Below are 20,086 nucleotides of genomic sequence, written 5' to 3'. Positions count from 1 at the left end.
ATATATATACATATATATGTGTATCTCCCTTTAGGGCCGGAGTGGGCCCCTTTTTCAGCCCAGGAGTTTCATGCCAATACCAGGCCCAGTTGGAGAAGGAATTTGAATAAATGAAACAGCAGCTAGCTCTTACAATGCCTTTTTATTGGGTATAAGTTAACAGAAAACACTTCACTTTCACAATGATTAATTTTTAAATTAAAATTTTATAAAAAATTTTAAGATAAAAAAAATCTGATAAGAAAAAAGTAATGCCTTTTTATTGGGTATAAGTTAACAGAAAATCAATATTGCATTTTCCTTCCAAACAGAAAGGTCTTCTATTGTTAGGTTTACACTAAACTCTTAAGTAGCTACACTGATATTTAGTAGGCTACGTTCAGCATCAAAATCCTCCTAAGCAAAGCACTGGTCTCTTCAAGTTTATTAATGACAATGTCATTGTCTATAAACATGAGAATTTTCTTCTCTGCGTACATTAACATGAAGGCCTCCAAGAGTTCCTGAGACAGTGAGCTTCGTAGCCTACTTTTCACACATTTTAATGCAGAGAAGCTCCGCTCACATGCAACTTGAGTGCCTGAAAGGGTCAACAGAAACTTATATGGCAGCCTGATTAAATGGTAAACATTTGTCAGGAGTTTATATTGTGTGAGGATTAGATAGATCCTGCTCTCAAGCTCAAACCAGTGACAAGGTTCATGGCTGGTGAGGCACTGACTGGAGTCAGATTTACAATACAACAGTATACTGTATGGCATAGTGATTGAGGTATACACATAGTTTCCCTAGTTGCAGGAATAAAACTCATCATTGCCTTTTTGTGTTTTCCTTTCAGATACCTCCTCCACAACGCCTCTACTGAGGTGGTTAAATGCTCCTTCGTTTTCAGCAAGTTCGTCTACAAACAGCTGACACGGAGGGACAACGCCAGTGAAGGTGGAGCAAGTGACTCGTGAGTAATGCAGCTTTAAATAGTACAGTTTGAAAAAGGTATTTATTTTGGACAAACAAAAAGGAGATTTCGTTTTTGGATTTTTCTCCTACAAACTTTTGTTTTTGAAAATTACAATAGTATAAAAACTTTTGGTTTTTAGACAATTGAGTTAATGGTGGACTATGGTATTTGTAAGTATCAGAGTGTTGTAATTTTAGCTTAGCTTTGTACTTATCAGTAAACCCTCAACCAGTGTATAAACTCCCTAAACTTAACAAAAATTATATTATAGGGATAATAATGTAGGAAAAGAAGACTAGACATAACTCTCTGAAAACAAAACAGTGGTTTGAGTTCATAAAAAGAACTCTCCTTCATTCAGCACTATTTCAGCTACAGTATAAAAACAACACAAAAAAAGAGCTATTCTATTTTTTTAATACTTCATAGCAGCTCCTCAGATCCTGAAGGGTAACTAAGCAGAAATCAACTTCCTAAAATCCTCAACAGTAAACATTGGAGTGAAGTAAATCCGTTTTTTGTGTTTTCTGAACATTTATACCTTTCAGATTAGATCAGGGGTCTCAGACTCGCGGCCCGCAGTACAATATTTTGTGGCCCCTCACCTTAAAATGAAGGTATAATATCAGTGTGGCCCGCGGAGAAAGTGGGCTTCCGAAGAGCCAATCAGCAAGCTCCCGCGCGCCGTCCCTTGTCGGGGCTAGGCTAGGCTAGGCTAGGCTACACCAGCTTCGTGCACTTCACGCTTGCAACAACAGCACGGCGTGTAATGAACAGCCAGACAGCAGTCGCCTTTGCGCTTGCCATCTATCGTACTTTCTACCACGAATGTCATGATGAAGCGCAAAAAGAACGGCGACTGTTACCGGGTTGTTTATCGTGTACGCTGCTGTTACAGGTAGAAGCGTGTGACGGAGCACCTGTAGCTGCTCTGACACTCCCCGACCGGCGTCTCTCGCTCTGGCTCGAGAGCGGGAAGCGCTCTCCCGGTTAAAGGACGCTCCGTCACAAACCGGAAATGACGCCAGGGGCAGCGCTGCCTATGACAACGTGAGAGCATTCTCCACAAAACTTGTGTTATGGAAAGCCCAGCTCTCTCAGACAAACCTTTGCCATTTCCCAGCATGCAAGACACTTGTGGATGCAGGCACACCATTCAGTGGTGAGAAATATGTTGACGATATTTTGAAGCTACAGACGGAATTTGATCACAGATTTGAAGACTTCAAGACACACAGAGCCACTTTTCAAATTTTTGCAGACCCCTTCACCTTTGATGTGCAAGATGCCCCTCCTGTGATTCAAATGGAGCTCATTGACCTGCAATGTAACTCTGACCTCAAAGCCAAGTTCAGGGAGATAAGTGGAAAAGCAGACAAGTATGGGCAATTTTTGAGAGAATTGCCCCCCAACTTCCCTGAGCTTTCCCGAATGTTCAAGCGGACCATGTGCCTTTTTGGGAGCACATATTTGTGTGAAAAGTTCTTCTCCACCTTGAACTTCAATAAGTCCAAGTACAGATCTAGCCTTACGGATGATCATCTTCAAGCCATACTGAGGGTCTCAACTGCTTCCTCTCTCAAGCCAAATGTAGTTCAGATTTGTGAAAAGAAGCGCTGTCAAGTCTCTGGCAGCAAGGAGTAGGCAAGAGGAGCCATGTTCAGAAGAACCGTTCATGATTTTCACTCAATGTTCCATTCATGTTCAAAACACTGCATGTTCAGAAGAAATCATTAAAACTGTTAACTGTTAACATTTGAGGACTTTTTAAAAAAAACTTTATTGTGGAATCCCTTACGCGGCCCACCCTCACCCAGACTCTGCCTCCAGCGGCCCCCAGGTAAATTGAGTTTGAGACCCCTGGATTAGATGGAATAATAGGAAAAAATATACATTGTTTGACAATTTTTACTAAAAATGTCAGTAAATGTATGTCAATTTAAACCCCATCTGATTATCACCTCAATGCTTTTAGAAAAACCTACCGAATAAATGTTTTGCAATTAGAAAAAAATGGCTCCCACGTGACTTATGGTGTAAGTAATGACGTTAAAAGGTTCCTATGGTAAAAGCAGAAAACAATGTCACAGATTAACAGTAGAAAATATGTGAAAAGTTAATTTATTATGAGTGAGATCATTAGGAAATGAGGCGCAGCAGGAGAACATTACCACTGTTTCCTGTTGACAGATTCCAGTTTGTGAGAACTCAGTGGTGTAAGAACTAGAAAATATTGGATGACGCTGCTGAAATAAACTGGTTGTATTCTGTTGTATAAATCTAAGGAAAAACGTTGAATCGACTTTAATAAAGCCTTTTCTAACTGACTGCTAAGAAAACAAGAGTTCTAGTCATACCAACTATATTTTGCACTTTGTTTGAATCCATGTAAAAAATAAATACAAAGATTAGCTTTTATAAAACAACTTGCAGCATTTAACATTCAGTAAAAAAAAAGTCTTACTTACTTGCTTACATCTGCATTTCCAGATAAATAGAAGTTACCTTGTCCTTAATATTGGGGTGCGACTTTACTAATGCCTTAATATTCCAATAATGCTACGTATGAGCAGGGAATGTGAAGAAGGCATTAGTGTCTGGTTTCATCTGTTTTTATTCAGATTCTGCTGTCGGAAAAGGTAAAGAACCAAGTCTCTAATTTGGTCTCGTTTCCGCCGCACTTGCTGCCGAGGGAACCAGCGTTGGAGTTGTAAAGGCAGGTCGAAGTGAACCACGGGGTCCTGTAAAAATAAGTACAGTGTTTATTGTATAAAATTTAAATTAAAACTGTAGTAAATATCAAAATAAAATGTCAATTTTTAGAACATTTGACATTTAAGTGTGTTTCAGTGGGTGCTGCATGTAACTTTAAATTAGGCCAGTAGGAGCACAGTTGTAGGCAATAGTAGGATAAATGCATATTTGCAGCCATAAGTCACACCTTCCTGTCCTCCCTCTGAGGACAGGGAGGGCCAACGACTCACATAACCACATAATCATATTGTTCAGGTCCATGACCACTCGACACCACACCCCACTTTTGGGTGGATAAATACCTGGAAACTCTTTGGATGAGAGGTGTTCTCTATTTTTGTTTAGTAAGAAAATTACACCAAACCCAATAAATAATGTGTTAAATAAATATGTAAATTAAATATGTACAACTAAGCAATTAAGACCAGAAACATTCTTTGACATACTACTAAAAGCCTCATTTCTCCATTCTCCATTCCAGGGTTTATTTGCAGTTTTCAATTAAATCAAGTTAAATCCATTTTCTATTAACAGACTAACTCTGTGAATTGCAGAAAGAGATGTTGACAGTTCCTTACCTTCAAAAAGCTTTCAACATAATGCAGTAGATACAGGCCACAGTCGCTGCTGTTGTCCTGAAGAGGAACTTGACAGTGTGAGCTTTTCATTTGATCTGGACCAAATTCCCTTGTGGAGCAGCGACGTACCTCCCACTCTGACTGCAAGTAGCTGTGAGAAGAATTAAGTTGTCTTTAACACGCCGGTACACAAACATAAAAGAGCAGACAGAAGGAGTTAAACGTGTTAACGTACTCTCGTAAGAGTTTCACAACTCGCTCGTGAAGAGAAAGTTTAAGAGAGTCCATGATGAGAATGCACGGCCTGCAGAGTAGAGGAGAAATATATTATAAAACACAAAGCAAAGCCCAAAAGAAAACAGTCCAATTACATAACATGTCAAACTGGTCAGATCGACAGATATTTAATAATAATGGTTTCATTATTTTGAGCTAAGACCTGAGTGTTCCAGATTCTTCAACCTAATGATAAAGTTGCATATCAACACTTCCTTTGAAAATAGCAAAATTACACTACAAACAAAGTTGAGACATGCTTGAATGTCAGCTTTTTCCACTTAGCTTTTGGATGTTGTTTTTATATCAGTACATTGTCTGTACTGACAGCTGTATAATACCATAGATTGGACTTTGAGAGGAGGCTCTGTTAAAGTGTTTCAAGTGGCGTTCGAGGCCTAGTCATGTTTAGTCTAAAATACTGTTCGTAAAAAATAATAGTAAATACATATAGACTGCAAGTATATAATAATTTTACACAATCTGCTCTTATGAATCTTGTAAATGCTCTTTACTTTATAAAGTCCATTTCTGATCGCCACTTAAAGTACTTCACACTACAGGGTATCACATCTACCTAGTGGTGGCAATGACAATTGTAGAACTTCTCTTTGTTTATAACTATTTTAATTTCTATGTCTGATCAGAAAGTAGAACTAGAACAGGCATGGGCAAACTGTGGCCCGTTTGGCTTTTTAATCTGGCCCACCAAATTATGTTATTACTTTCTATTTAATTATATTTCTGCCTTTCCTATGCAATACCCACATTTCCCCATAGATGGCATAGACAAAGCTGAAAGCATTTTAGCCTTTACTTACTCACTTTTACATGTCATTTGTTTTAGTTTATACAAACGCTCCATCTATCTGCTCCTGACCTGGCCCCCCGTCAAATTTTAGAACCCATTGTGGCCTGTGGGTCAAAACGTTTGCCCATGCCTGAACTAGAACCACTCAGCATAATTTATGGGCAAAAGACAAAAATTTACTCAGGGACTTTACTGTACATGATGACGATTTAATGACCAGCCATTTTCCCAAAGCAACAGGAAATCTCAATGTCCATCCACTGAGAAATAATGACTGTTTAAACTGATCTAGATTAATAGAGTCACTTGATCAGCATTTACTTGAATCAAACTAATGACTGGTATAAAAAAGTGACCCACTGCAGCATTAGGTACATTAGAACCAATTTAAACAGCTGTAATTGGTTCCATCTGTACATAAAATAGAAGGTCTGACGCTGGCTTTAGGCTCCGTCCTCTAGCATTATGTAATACAGTCTGCAGCACTGGCCTGATGACATTTTTCTTTCTTTTACATACGTATTTGCTTTAGCCAACTGTGATTTTCAAGTCATTCAACAGTCTGCATTAAACATTAAGAAGACCGAACAAAATGATCTATACTTTTCAACACGGACAGCCACTTTTGGTGCAATACATGTGGTCATTAGAGTAAGAAACTGTGCCAAAAAGGCCTCTGTAGACACAACACAGTTACATAACTCATCAGACACTCACCTCTTACAGACGGTCTTCTTCTGAAATGTTTTCTCAGTGCAGTTCTGCAAAGAAAGGGAAGTTTGAAACATTTGGACAATAAAAAGCAAATATTGTTTACAAAATGTGTTTTGATTCAGCTCAGTGTATGTTTGTGTTATTCCTTACCACAGGACCAGGCTGTGGGGGTCTGGGGACTTCATCTTCAGTTTTTTCTAAAACAAAAACACAAACTTCAGTTTTCACACAAGTTGAAGTTGATCATATAAAGAGAAAACCAACAAACAATCGCTATTTTTAAAGTCAAGTCACCTGACTCCGAGCCCACGATGTCACTGTTGTTTACTGTTGGTGACGTCTTTGGATTGTGACTGGGACTCTTGGCGTTGTTCTGATTTGTGGTCCAATCTGTCTCTTGTGAGTCTGAACTATTCCATGTCTCCAGTGTTGGTTTGTCCAGCCCAGGGAAGCAGATCACAACTAAGTACCAATGAGATCTAGACAAAAAAAATACAAAATAATTATCAAAAATGATAAAGTGCTAACAGCATGGAAAACAGAGTTTCATTCTAAAAGAATTTAGCTCACTCCTGATTGACGGGGACAAAGACAAAGTCCTTATTAAAGATGTCCACATGACGAGTCCATGTCTTGACTCGTTGATGCCGCCTCTGCTTCTGACAGCTGTCACACAAATATTGAAGAAACCTTTCTTAGATTATTTTCAGTCCTCCTAACTTACATATCCCTAGTTCCTATAACTAGTTCCTTAAAAGGAACTACAATGCCAAACACACACACTGCAATCCCATTAGGAAGCGATAATATTACACAGCATTTGTAACAACATTCTGAGTGTAACTTGGATCTATGTTAAACAAAACGTGTTTAAATTTACCAGATTTGTCCAAAATAAATACCTTTTTCAAACTGTACTATTTAAAGCTGCATTACTCACGAGTCACTTGCTCCACCTTCACTGGCGTTGTCCCTCCGTGTCAGCTGTTTGTAGAAGAAGCTGCTGAAAACGAAGATGCGTTCAGCCACCTCGGTAGAGGCGTTGTGGAGGAGGTATCTGAAAGGAAAACACAAAAAGGCAATGATGAGTTTTATTCCTGGAAACTATGTGTATACCTCAATCACTGTGCCATGGTATACTGTTATGCCACAAGAGATTATCAGGTGTAGTGTGAAAAAACGTTTATGTCATGGTGAAAGGTCTTAAAAAAAATTGTCTTAAAAAAAAAAAAAAAAGAGAGATTCAGAGCCGTGAAGATGACCTTCATGAGTGTCTTTCTTCAATCCCTGCATGTGAATCAAGTGTTCAACAAAATAGGTACAGGTTTCACACTGAGTAAGTAAACTGGGAGAAAATTAAATCTAGAAGACTGGATGTCATTACATTTCTTTTCAGTGGTGAGCCATGGGATATGCCACAGCATGTATTTTACAGTGGGACTTACTTTAGGTAAAAGTCAATGATAACATCATTGAGGAACTGCCCGTTGTCCAGACACTGCAGGTCTTCCATTGTTACGGTTATTCCACCTTTCAAAGGTGGAGGAGGGAACTGAATCAACCTAAAAAAGGATATTAATTAGTTAACTTTTCTTGAATCTAATTTTTGCTAGATTTTATAGAGGGGATTAATGGAAAACAATTAATGTGTAAAACACTTAATAGTCACACAATCAAAGCAGTTTGACTCAAAATTCATTGACAATGTCCTGCATCTAAAAAGTGATAGAAATCTACAACACAGCTGCATCTGTTGAACATCTTAACCAAATGAAACTGTATATATGTAGAACAAAGCTAAATGGAAAATCATTTCACTGTATGTATTTGTTTTTCTTGTAGCAGTCTACAGTCTTATTCCTCAAAGTGAACTTTAGTGCAGCAGAGCTCCCTGACCGACAGCCTAATGCCAAACCATGTGGGAGAAGCTGCATGAGAAGTTGCACATGGTATAATGTAGGTGACTTGCCTGCGGGCCAGACCCTGGTGTTTATATTTGGTCCAGCTGGAGTCTGGTTTACACATTGACACGGAGTAGGAGCCTTTGGTTCTACAATGGCACAGAGTGTATACAGGAGTGGGTTCCAACGCCTTCTTCTGAAGAAGGAAATTTATGTCATCAGGGGAAAAAAACACCTTGTCATCATTTAACTTTGGCGGAGCATGGAGACCAGTGACTCTGAAGGGGGGACAAAATAAATCTAAGAAAAGACTAGATCTAACCAGGAGGGAAAGGGCTTGCAGTACTGTTAGTCAGAGTTTTTAAAATTTTTCTAGTTTTCTTGAATTTCTGAGCAAATCTGCACAATTTTACTCCATTGGAAATGTCAGTTCATTCAAGTATAGCTTGGGAAATAGGTGAATAAAGCAGTTATGTCCATGAACAGATGTGTCCTCTGATGAGTTCTGCATGGCTTCACTTTCAGGGGTTGAAAAGCTAGTGAACGTTGGAAACCGCTTACCTCTGGGGGCTGTTCTGGCTCTTGTTCTTCGTGCGTCTCCTCTGGTTTCAGTTGCATCTCTGCATCCTGCTCTGCCGCCGTCTCCAGCTGCAACACCGACTTTCTCTGAGGCGTAACCTCCACCAACTTGTGAAGTGTGCCCTCTTTGTCCTTATCCCCCTGTGTGTCGTCTCTATTGTTTTTATCATGTTTGTCCAAACGTGAATTGTCTCTATTGTTTTCATCTTTCGGAGAGGGTGAATCATCTACGTCCTCCAGGCCCAGCAGAGACAGGAGGTGCAAGTCCCGTCCAATTCTTCTGATCAGTTTAATGCTATCTTCCAGAGACAGAAAGGGTGCGTGGACGTCCTCTAAAAAACTAAACCTATCTGAATTATTGGTTAACAAAGAAGGTTCATGTGTCAGACCCTTTAGACAGTCAATATCCAGGAAGGAGCGCAGAAAAGCCCCCTCTAGTCCCTCCTGCGGTTTTTTCAGAGTGAGCAGGATGATGGGACTGGCCTGGCCTATTAAAAAAAATAACAAAGAAGGATTTTGAGCAAATTTCCTTTAAAGATCGTGTGAAACATCAAAAATACTGCAAATCTAACCAGAAAAAATAAACCGACAAAACTGTAAAGTTAAACTAAAAGGAAGGGATCATTTTAAAAAGTTTTACTTTAAAGTCTGGTCCGACTTCCTTAAGAGACAGGCTCTCATGTCTGTTTCAACCTGACCGATCAGAATATAAACTGTTTTCCATCTTCGCTCTGTGCATCATCAGAACAGCTTGGTTTCATAAAAGTAGGGACAAAAAGAGTTTACAGTAAAGGCTAATTAAACTAACTAAAGTGCTAATGTATTTACAAATGACCTATTGACCCCAGATACTGGGGCAAACTCAGTCAAAGATTTGCAGTAAGCTTACCAGTGGTATTATTTGCATCTTTTTTGATAGACAGTTTGCAGAGGTCGTGCTGCAATGCACAAGCAGCATTGTCTGACACACACAGCAACAGGACAGAAGGGGGAGACAGCTCCTCATCGCCTTGAAAGAAGATGCCCTGCATCTCCATGTCCTGCTCATCCCAGATGCTGTACTTCCTCAGAGCTTCTCGTTCAAAGGTTAATACCACGTCGACCTGGTCGCTCGTGTCTGTGGAGAAGAGGCTCAAAGATTAGCATCGCCTAGACCTGCAGATTCACACTAATCTTCTGTGGTTCAATGATTTACATCTACCACAGTTCACCAGAATAACTGTAAAGAAATCAAACACAAATTCATGGAAACTGCTGCAAGACAACAGTGCTGACCACTACAGCCCTGTGTCAATTACATTTACCACTACTAGTTATATACAAAGTAAATATATTAAAATATGCTTAAATGTATGTGAAAGTATTCATCATCCATTTTATATTAGATAAAACTGTTAAACAAACACAGCCAACAGAAGAAACCTCGTTCCCTAATGCTGAGATTTTTCAGGCTCAAAGGTGCTCTATGACCTCAGGGCTCTGATCAATGAACACGCACACACTTGAAATAGACCACTAATCTGTGGGAGGAGGTTGTGCAGTTGCTACATGTCCAGAAGAAGAAGGGTTTATTTGGGTTCAGGACTTTGGAGAGTATGATACAAAGGTCATAAGTAGGTTCTTAATTTTTCAATTGATCAATTATTTTCATTAATTTACTTAATTTTTATGTAGATATTTAATTTATCCAAATCCAAAAAAAATCGCGTGATTGGCTGTGAATTAATTTAGTTGTGGTAAAAGTAGTGGAGTTTTTAATACTTTGGGATCAGAAGAGCAGCAGTACCTCTTAGTGGGATGATGATATGATGCTCCCTCATCTGTAAAAGAATGAGATCATATACAGTGTATAAACAAGTCCTGTGATCGGCATAAAGAGCGTCTTATGCTTCAGTCATAGTTACCATCATGTCGCCATTAGCCTTTCCCCTGTAACCTCCACAGTGCAGGGTGGAGAAGGCTATGTCCATGCAGGAGTTGTCAACACTGTCGATGGACACACGTGCTTCTGAATCTGAAGGATCTTCTACAAAAACAAGCACCACCTGTTACACACGATACACACGAAATATTTGTTAACAAAAAAAAAATCATACAACTCGTGATTTGTACTAGAATCTAAATCTTAGATTTAGATCTTAGACAGGTATACGAATTGGAAATTTCTGCCTCTGCTGCCATCACGTGTCAGAATAGGGAATGACATCCTAACACTAAATTAAAATTCCATCCATCCATTATCTAAATGGGGAGTAAATTCAACAAGATTCTGTAATTTCTTCTGATTAATTTTCTGAGACAAAATATGGATATGGAGGAAGTGTATGTTAGTTTGCACAAGTTGTAAATGTCAAGCAGTTATATGTCAAATAAACACCAAGTATCGTCCCACTAATGAAAACAAAGTGCAAAATATTTTGAGATCAGATATCATGAGTACAAACCATTACAATAACAGCGTTTATAGACTGACCTCTATTAAGTGTATATTATATTTTGTTTATTGATAAACCATTTTTCTTTTCCACTGCAGTCCTGACCCTTAGGTTGACAATCACTGAGTTAGTGAGGGATAGGCAGAGTTCCCTTGGGTGATATTTAACCATGGGCCAGATATGTATATAGTCTGACCAGGAAAACATATATGGGCAAGTACACAGACACACAGCGCACTGACCTCCACATCCTGTAGGGCTGAATCACTTGGCTCCGTCACAGCCTCATGTGACATCTGTCCCTGCAGTAACTCATCCTCCCCAGCCACTAGTGGACGAGCGAGTGTACTGACAGATTCAGGACTAGGGCTGCTCTCTTCGTCGTCACTGGAGAGCACGACTGAAATGTAAGAAATAAAGACAACATTAGTTGTTGATTTCATTTTTTACCTAGAAATGCAGGTGGAAAGCATATGCACTGCCCTGAGCCCATTCATCCAACAGGGAGGTGTAGTGTGCTGCAGTAATTCTAGAAGAGACAGTTTAATTAAGTGATCGCAGCAGCTAATAAATTGAGGTGCACACAACCACATGGACACATAAGCAGGTCCAAGACAAACTCACAAAGAAAAAAAAAGTGGATTATTGGTGAAGTGTTGGACAATAAATCAAGAAATAAGGAAGCCAAAAGGAGAAAGCTGAAAAGTGAGGAAAAACACTCAAAGACATTTAATACTAAGAGTAAACAAGACTGATTTACTGTCACACTGCACCACATAATATTCATGCTGCACACATGTACAGAATCATATGTTCAGGGCCATGTTGCATTTGCAGTAGCACAGGGATTAAGACCAAAACATGAGCTGCTGTTCGGTTTAGTGGATGTGCTGTACACCTCCATTTATGTGCGTCTCTTTAAAATAATGACATTTAATTTAAGTCATATCATCTTACTTATATTGTCAAATGCAAAAAATCAATGACATGACATTACGAAACTCAACCAGCTATGAAACAGGCAGTTGGTTCACAACCTTTTTTGGCTCAATCTTTGGTGACCCCATAGAGATTGTTTTTTCTAAAATTAGTTTTTGATCATGTTGGTTATACCATGTTACAAATACAGTGTAGCGCAGGAACTCAAGTAGCTGTCAGTGGTGCAGCCACAGGACCAGAGCTGTCAATCAAGGTGCACTAGCTCATATTTTTATACGCTGCATTTTATTTCAACTGAAGAATACAACTGTGTGTGGTGTATTTAAATCACAAATTTAAAAAGAATAATAATTAGATGACAAAATATTATACATATAATAATTTTTTTTTAATCAACTTCTAAACATTTCAATCAACCCCAGTTGAGTTCCAGGCAATCCCAAGGTAAAAAAAAGCACTGGTCTAATGAATCTAACTTTTCATGGACAACTGCAGGGTCGAGTGCAATAGTGTAATGTATTATTTATTAATCGTTATTAAAACACAGTGTTGTAAATAATGTCATTATCTATAAATGTTTGATTAACACAATAACAGTGTATTCTCCATGTTCATCTACTCACTTGGTTCAGTACAGCCACTCATTCTGATTTCCCTTTCCTGAGCTGTCGACAGACATTTGTTCAGGGATCCGTTTAAATTCCCAAACTCCAAGTTAGAATCGATGACAGGAACCAGAACTTGTGCGGTGTCATCTCCACCCACGGTGAATTTCATAATGCTAGAGTCCAGCATGTCCAAGTATCTGTTTCCTAAGGCTTCCTCTGGGGAAACAGGTACAGGTCCTCCATCTGATCCGTCTTCTCCAGTGAAGCGAAGGACACTGGTGCGATGTCTCTTAGGGATGTCAAAACCAATGGGATATGACTTTGTCTCAGTTCTTTTTCTTTTGTGCTGTGACAGTACAGGGAACAGTTCGTGGTGTGTTCATCAGCACAGATGTTGCATACAGTAAAAACAATGATGATCTACAGATGGGAAGGTAAAGTAACAAAATTCACTTCATTTAAAAGTGAAAATTAAATGTTTTTACATAGGAAGTAGAAGAATAACCACAAAAACTGCTTACCATTTGTTTTTTTTATTTCAATAAAAACCAACAAAGCAAAATTATTTGGTTTGTTGGTTTCTTTTTAATTATTTCATTTTTAGATTAATCGCAAAGAAGATAAATTAAGCTTAGCTGGTAATATTTAAATTTTTTTAATGGCTCAAAAACCAAACATTTGACAAACAGCCAAAAAGAGCAATAACTACAATTTTAACATACATTTTTCTTATATAAAGCTAAATGATAGCTAACTATTCAGGGTTTTCATAATTCCCAAATGTCCCAAAATGTATTCAAAGGCAGAAAAAAATCTCTTGTTGAAACAGATCATTTCTCTGTATTTAAAATCCCATTTTAAACACAGGAAGCAAAACTAATTCTAATCATAAGACACTCACCAAACTGGGTTTGACTATGTTTTCAGGATCAGTCCACTTGTCCTTAACGTTGGTCGGAGAAAAATCATTATAACTTTCTATGTTTTCGTCAGGCTGCCATCTCACCGACAACCCACAGTCTGCACAGAGAGAAACAACCATCCCAACACACACGTGAGACAATGTATTAGTCAGAGAGACTTATGAGTAGAGTAAAATATGATGAAAAAAATACATATATACAGATGGATATAAAGTATATATAGATATACAGATGGATATATATATATAGTATACTGTATATTTCTAAGTGTAGTGTTTGTTGATTCACAGTGTTTACTTTCTTTGGGTTTTTTTTTGACTTGCAAAAAACTAACCATGTTTTCAAGCAAAGTCAGACGAAGAGTTTTGTTTTTATTTAAGTTGCCTGCTTCTTGGGAATTAAACCAAAGCTTCAAGGCTTCAATGATCACCATCAGAATAACTGAGTAAAGGAAATAATTTAGCAGCTCCTTTCATTTCCAACATCATCTGGAATGTGGCGTAAAATGTCCACAACAGGGGAATAAAATGACTTAATCATACGTTTTGTGGACAGACTTTTCAAAGAGAAAGTAGAAAAAGTCCAACTGGAGCTTCCATTGAAAATACAATGTCATTGCCATTTTTCCATAATTTTGATTAGCCACAGTTTAACAATACTTTTAACATATTGTTACCAAGATCTTTGAATCTTACTTTTGCTCTAATATGAACTATGACCTGTTAATAATAATTATAATAATAATAAATAATTTGTGTATTTCTAATTTGTTTATTTTCTGTATCTTGCTTCTGATTTGAAACCACACTGTTTTGACACTAAAAGAGGAACACAACACCCAATTTGGTTTGAATTTGTTTGTACATCTATCCGTCCACTGTCAAAAACACTAGAAAAAAACTCTGTGTGCAGATTTAAATATTACCCATCCTGATGTTAAATGTAAAAATGTTCTGTTTGAAATTTAGATAGATAGATAAAACAAATAATTTCTGAAATTGGAAGTGTTTAAATTGGAAGAGAGTTTGGTAGAGTTCACCCACCTACAACTTCAGCAAATCTGCATTCTTCTCCGTTGGTTGGGATTTCCTCCTTCTCCTCCTTGTCGCCAAGGTCTAGCTTTCTCCTGAACTTGGATCTGACCACAAAAGACAAACAAGACTTTAATAATCAACCTGCAGACATAACTCTCTTTTTTTCACAAAGCCACAGAGAGTAGTACAACAGTTCATGCCTTCATGTGGTATCACACTCAAATATCCATGACCAAACACAAACCATGGAGCTTTTCTAAACCAGAATCTCAAGCTGTGAAATAATTCTACTCCTGTGGAATACTTCTATGTGGTTTTGTTCCAAAACAAAACACAGCTTCTTGCCTGGAACATTAGAACAGCCAAGGATACAACCGCTGCAGCCAAACCTCATTAAAATGTCATTTTTACCATTAACAGATAAAAAGCCAGAGGGTGAAATTACTTTAGTGTAAAAATATGTTATTTTGACACCTAGTGTTGGGTCAGTTTTTAATTATCTTAAGCAACTAAACATTTTGAAGAAAATTAGTTACAATTTTGACTCATTAACAATCAAATGCTTGCAAATCTGTTTTTTCTTGCCAAAGCTGTAGCTCTTTGGCAGCTGGTTTGACTACATTTTGCCTACTTTTTTTATGTTATTTATAATAATGTTATCTGTTTTGTAGGTTTGGACAGTTTCTCTTTAAAGTTTTGCTGTCCATTCAGTTGACTTTGAAAAGTTTGTATCGAAGATTTTATTGTTTTTACTATATTCTTGGCCAACTGGTAACTATTTTTTTTACATTCACATTAAAATATTGTGGTTAATGGTTAACAGTTTCTTTTGTTTTCAAAATTAAAAAGACATTTTTGGCTGATGAAATACCTTATCTAGTATTTTATTAGCCTTCTTTATGTTTTCTGAAATTTTCTTTTTCCAGTAATTAGAGGTACCTATATTTTCTTTCTTTTCTTTCTTCTTTAGCCAACCATAAATTAATTAAGCGTTGACTCTGCAATGAAATACAGTTTTAACACTAGCACTTTTCCACACCTTGTAAAAACATCTCAAATTCAGGACTTGCTTCAAGTAAAGGATGTTTTTCTCCTTCAGAAATGGTCTCTTCTTACTTTGTATGAGTTGAGGCTGTGGACTTCTGGCTGTGTTTAGGTGTCGGACTTCTGTGCTCCCACTTCAGCTCATCCTGACCAGACCTGGTTAAAGAAGCCTTCTCTTTGCTGCAACCACCATCTCTTTGCGTTGACATTTGTTCCCTCACGCCTGACTTGTAGCTCCGTTTCATCCTTTCCAAGTAGGTAATTCCTGCATCTGTTTTGAGGACATCTGTGAGGACTAAACGTGCTTTCCTCCTAAAGAACCAAGAAGAAAAAAATAATGTGATCTCATTGGTTAAGCTTACTTTAATATTTAACCAAGCTATCTCAACGCTCATCTACCAGTGCAGGTCAAACTTGGTAACAGTGAGGAGGAGTCGACTACTGTAGATAAGACATGTGTGCAGCCATGATAAGTCTTTAGGCAGCTACAAGCAAATTTATTTTATTAAGAGTGTAACTGTATTTGTTTCTCATCTGAGAAATAGTTTTCAACAGGTAAGCTATTGTAACATGCCTCCAGAACAGGTGAAGGTTACTATGACACATTTTGACAACTTCTACTTTGTAATAAAAAAAGAAAGAGCAAGAGTATGAACAGAGAGGGTTTAAACACCACTTAAACCAGGGGTCACCAACCTTTTTGAAACTGAGAGCTACTTCAAGGGTACTTACACAGTAATATGAAGAGAGTTTGATATAGACTTCCCAAACAATGTAATAAAAATGAGTTCTGGGTCATACAATAGTAGACACTCTTCTTACCAATGTCATTGCAAGTGTAACTGATTCAAAAAGCACAGTAACAGTACAATTTTTGACTCTCTTGTTGACTAGTTTTATTTTTAGAACATACCCCGTGGGCACCAACCCTGACTTAAACTAATCAAACATAACCTTTATATTATTTTTATATCTATATATGGCACTGTTAATATTAAACTATGAGACGAACAATAAGACAGCTGGTAAACGTGTGGCTTGTAACATCAGAGGAAATGTTAAATGAGTTAAATCACCAGAGTAAAAACAAGAGAATGATGTGAATGTACAACTGAATTTAACTGAGTGATGATATGTTTTAAGATTTAACTGCAGTTGAACCATGTTTTAAAGATTTGCAATATTATTTTCAAGCTTAGTGCTTACAACAGTACAGTCTGTTAACAGGTGTATCATTCTGCATGGAAATGAATTGGCACATTGTGTCAAAGTTACCTGTTCATTTCCAAGGCGATCATAGCTGCCTGCTCAAAGAGTGTGGATCCATTTATATGTGGGGAATCAAGATTTCTGAATTTGGAACCTTTCAACGTAGGCCAGGAAACCTGTTCAAGAGAATAGAACTGTTTTAATAGGATTATTAACCATAACAGCTTTTCAACCATTTAACGCTGATATTGTGGGGTTACTGGACTGTACATGTACTACAACTAAACAATAGGGTATCATATCTACATTTTACATGCTGGTTAGTTACCTTGAGTTAAATCTGTTGTTCAAAGTACTTTGCATAATAAAAAGGGAAAGCTGCAGTATTGTTTATTTACATTGCATTAAATTGTTGATATATTTTAGTTTAATTTGCTCATGTTGTTTTTTATACTCTACGTTTTACTGTGTAAATGTCCAGCAAGAAACTGTAGTTGCAAATTAGCAATTTACTATAAACTGTTTGCAAAACATCAAATTAACTTTATTTTCAAATACTACTAATTGCATTCACAATAATGCAGTTAGATACTGTATATAAACAACAACAACATATAATAAAATACAAGAGATTAGATACAAATCGTTTGGATGGGTGTTTTTAAAGAAAACATTTCAGCAAATTAAAAGTTCTAAATACAAAGCTCTTACCAGGTTGACCTCGTTGTCCTTGTTGACACTAAATGGAATAGTTAAGGCTCTCTTTTGGTCCATCATGGTAAGGCACACCAAGTACACTGAGAAAGTAACATTAAAGTCACCATTTGAGCAACAACCAAGGGGCAGCTTTTAATGAAGTGTTCTAACAATGTAGTCAGGGGGCATCTGAGTGGTCGTTCTTCTGCCTGACAGTGTGCATATGTGTAGATGAGTGGTCAGTATCTAATCTAAGCAGTAAGTTCTTCCCGTCTTCTTACATCTATCCTAATCATTTCTATAGTCATGACAGCAAAGAATGCAGATGTTAAACGAAGAAATATAGTATTTCTATATGCATTGGTAAGGTTGGAGCATAGTAGCAAATATTGAAAACTACATATGTAGACAGCACAATGTTACTGACTCTTTTGCAATGTGTACAGATACATAGGCCACATAAACGGCCAAAACGAATATGTTACGTAGACTAGTATTGAGGGGGAAAAAAATTAAAAAGGAGCTGCGTCACTTTCAGATAACCTCAACAACTGACAACATAACTAACAATTTCCAATAACATAGATTCGGTCATTCTAGATTGATTATTAAAAACACTCAGTTACAATGTTTACAAATTAGGAATTATATAGAAAATCTCGCATATTTGATCTGTGTCAATCAACATGTATTGTTTGCTGTAAATAAACGAACTTGCCAAAAGTAGCTGCCCCCACTTGAAATTCTCTTTGTCTCCGAAGAAAATGTCTGTAAGCGGTTTGATAGCGGCCTGTGTTGTTTAATCGGAACACTCGTATTGCGAAAGCCAAATCATAGTTCTGCAAAACTCTAACATTTATTAATTAGCATATTATCAATGCATTCCGACTCAAATTATGTGGAAATCAGCTTAGCTAACGAAGCCTGCCGTGCTAACCGTGCTCGCGTTTCTGCAGCAGAAATGTTAATGTAATGTAATTAACATACCTAAGCAAACGCTCACCTCACGTCAGGAATTCACTCCATATAATAACAAACTCAATAAATGTTGGCAGCTATTTGTTCCAAAAGGAGTACCACCGGTTCAGAGCGAGACATTTCTATTATATTGTTTTTATCAGGCGCCTCTGCCTATCGTAACATCCGGTGTAAACCGGAAAAGCGTTACATTATTAACGCCACCGAAACACTATGTATGTTCTCTATCGAATTCCAACCTGAGTGTTTACTTTTCCTGGATTAGCATGTTATTTTAACACATCAGTCCCGGTGTGAATAAAAACCAACCATAGATGTCCCCGCCATCCACAAAAATACATAAATTCTAGGAGGTGTTCACAACGTGCACCGTCGTAAAACTCGCTTCAAATGATTGTTAGTTCCGTTCGTCAAACGCGAACGCTTTTTTTTTTTTAACTAAAAAGGCAAATATTGGTAACATAAAACCAACAAGTATGTGCAATATTATTTAACTGTATACACTTTAATGTCATAGCTGTTATTATATATTTAATAATAAACATATTTAATAAATATATATTTTGTAAAATGTTTCTATCATTACAAAATATATCTAGTTGCCCCTAATGTTTGGGGTTAATGATCTACTCAGAACACACCATGATCTGTTGGTGAAAGTGAATTTGTCTGTACATTTTTATAATTACTTCGAATGGACTCTGTTTATGCTGCATACAGTATGTCTTAGCTAAATATAACCACCATTACGTTAATGTTTTTCTCAATAGCTATTTTTTCTTTTCTTAGAACAAAGGCATTTAACCAGAGTTAATTCATTTGTATCCATTTATTTGTACAACAGCATGAACATCAGGCCTTCTCAGCCCCTGGAGAGAGATTTATGAGTCAGCCATCAAAAACTGCAGTGTCTGAATGGAATAATGGGCCTTTTTCAAAGAGAACACTTTGACCAACAAAGGGTATCAATCAATATTTTTGTCCAATTATTGACTTGTAAAATATATATTAATATAAAATATGTGTTTTTCTGATCTAAATGTTTTCTATGAAAAGGGGCCAACATGTGAATCATAACAAGCTGGACAGTGAATGTATCATCATAATCACTGGCATTATAAAGCCTGGCTTTGTACTGTCAACCATGACAGTGCAATTTGTTTTGAATTGCTAAAGATAATCTTCCAGTGAGTTGATCACAGTTGCCAGAGTCCAGCTTGAGTCTTATCATCAAGTTTGAGATTGCTGCGCAACAACCTCTGAGGATGTCCTTTTGACTGCAGCTTCATCAAATTTTGGCATTTGTGTAGCTGCTGGAGGCGTTCCTCAGGATGTGCGCAGAGCCTTCTTTTCAGCTACAAGAAGAGGAGACAACAAAATGAAAGACCAATAAGCGTCCTTACACAATCCATTTGTTCTATTATCTCCCCATATTCCTTATCCAAATAGTTCTCATATAACGTAATGACTAGGCAATGACACAGCAAAAAAAGGTGTTGCTTTGAGTTCCAGTTCAATCCATAAAACGCTTGTGCTGTCACACCCAGTTGGACTAGCACGCAACTATTACAACTGCTCGGACTAATAGAAAAACAATTGCTCCCAGAATGACTACTTTGTGTTTTTACCAATAGCTTTTGTTTAAAAAA

The 20,086-nt window shown here is 37.4% G+C and overlaps 1 protein-coding gene across 2 annotated transcripts; it reads right to left on the bottom strand.

Annotated features, from left to right (window-relative positions):
• Positions 1-2,850: 2,850 nt before the first annotated feature.
• LOC103391951 (uncharacterized) lies at positions 2,851-18,682 on the bottom strand. Of its 2 annotated transcripts, none has more exons than XM_017039792.2 (22): positions 18,447-18,682; positions 17,475-17,560; positions 16,830-16,939; positions 15,627-15,866; positions 14,520-14,614; positions 13,455-13,573; positions 12,569-12,899; positions 11,249-11,406; positions 10,476-10,616; positions 10,358-10,391; positions 9,461-9,688; positions 8,554-9,059; positions 8,061-8,188; positions 7,537-7,653; positions 7,032-7,148; positions 6,662-6,757; positions 6,386-6,570; positions 6,242-6,288; positions 6,095-6,138; positions 4,526-4,594; positions 4,291-4,441; positions 2,851-3,699 (listed from the first exon to the last, which is right to left on the bottom strand). In XM_017039792.2, exons 2-22 carry the CDS (start codon positions 17,538-17,540, stop codon positions 3,562-3,564), a joined length of 3,120 nt encoding a protein of 1,039 aa, XP_016895281.1. In that variant the 5' UTR covers positions 17,541-17,560; positions 18,447-18,682; the 3' UTR covers positions 2,851-3,561. The 2 variants fall into 2 exon arrangements, with proteins under 2 accessions (XP_016895281.1, XP_016895280.1); XM_017039791.2 differs by having other exon boundaries at positions 18,463-18,682.
• Positions 18,683-20,086: the final 1,404 nt, after the last annotated feature.

Source organism: Cynoglossus semilaevis, chromosome 16 (assembly GCF_000523025.1).
Source record: "Cynoglossus semilaevis isolate Cse_v1.0 chromosome 16, Cse_v1.0, whole genome shotgun sequence".
NCBI classification, from domain to species: domain Eukaryota; kingdom Metazoa; phylum Chordata; class Actinopteri; order Pleuronectiformes; family Cynoglossidae; genus Cynoglossus; species Cynoglossus semilaevis.
This window is presented reverse-complemented; position numbering and strand designations above follow the sequence as displayed.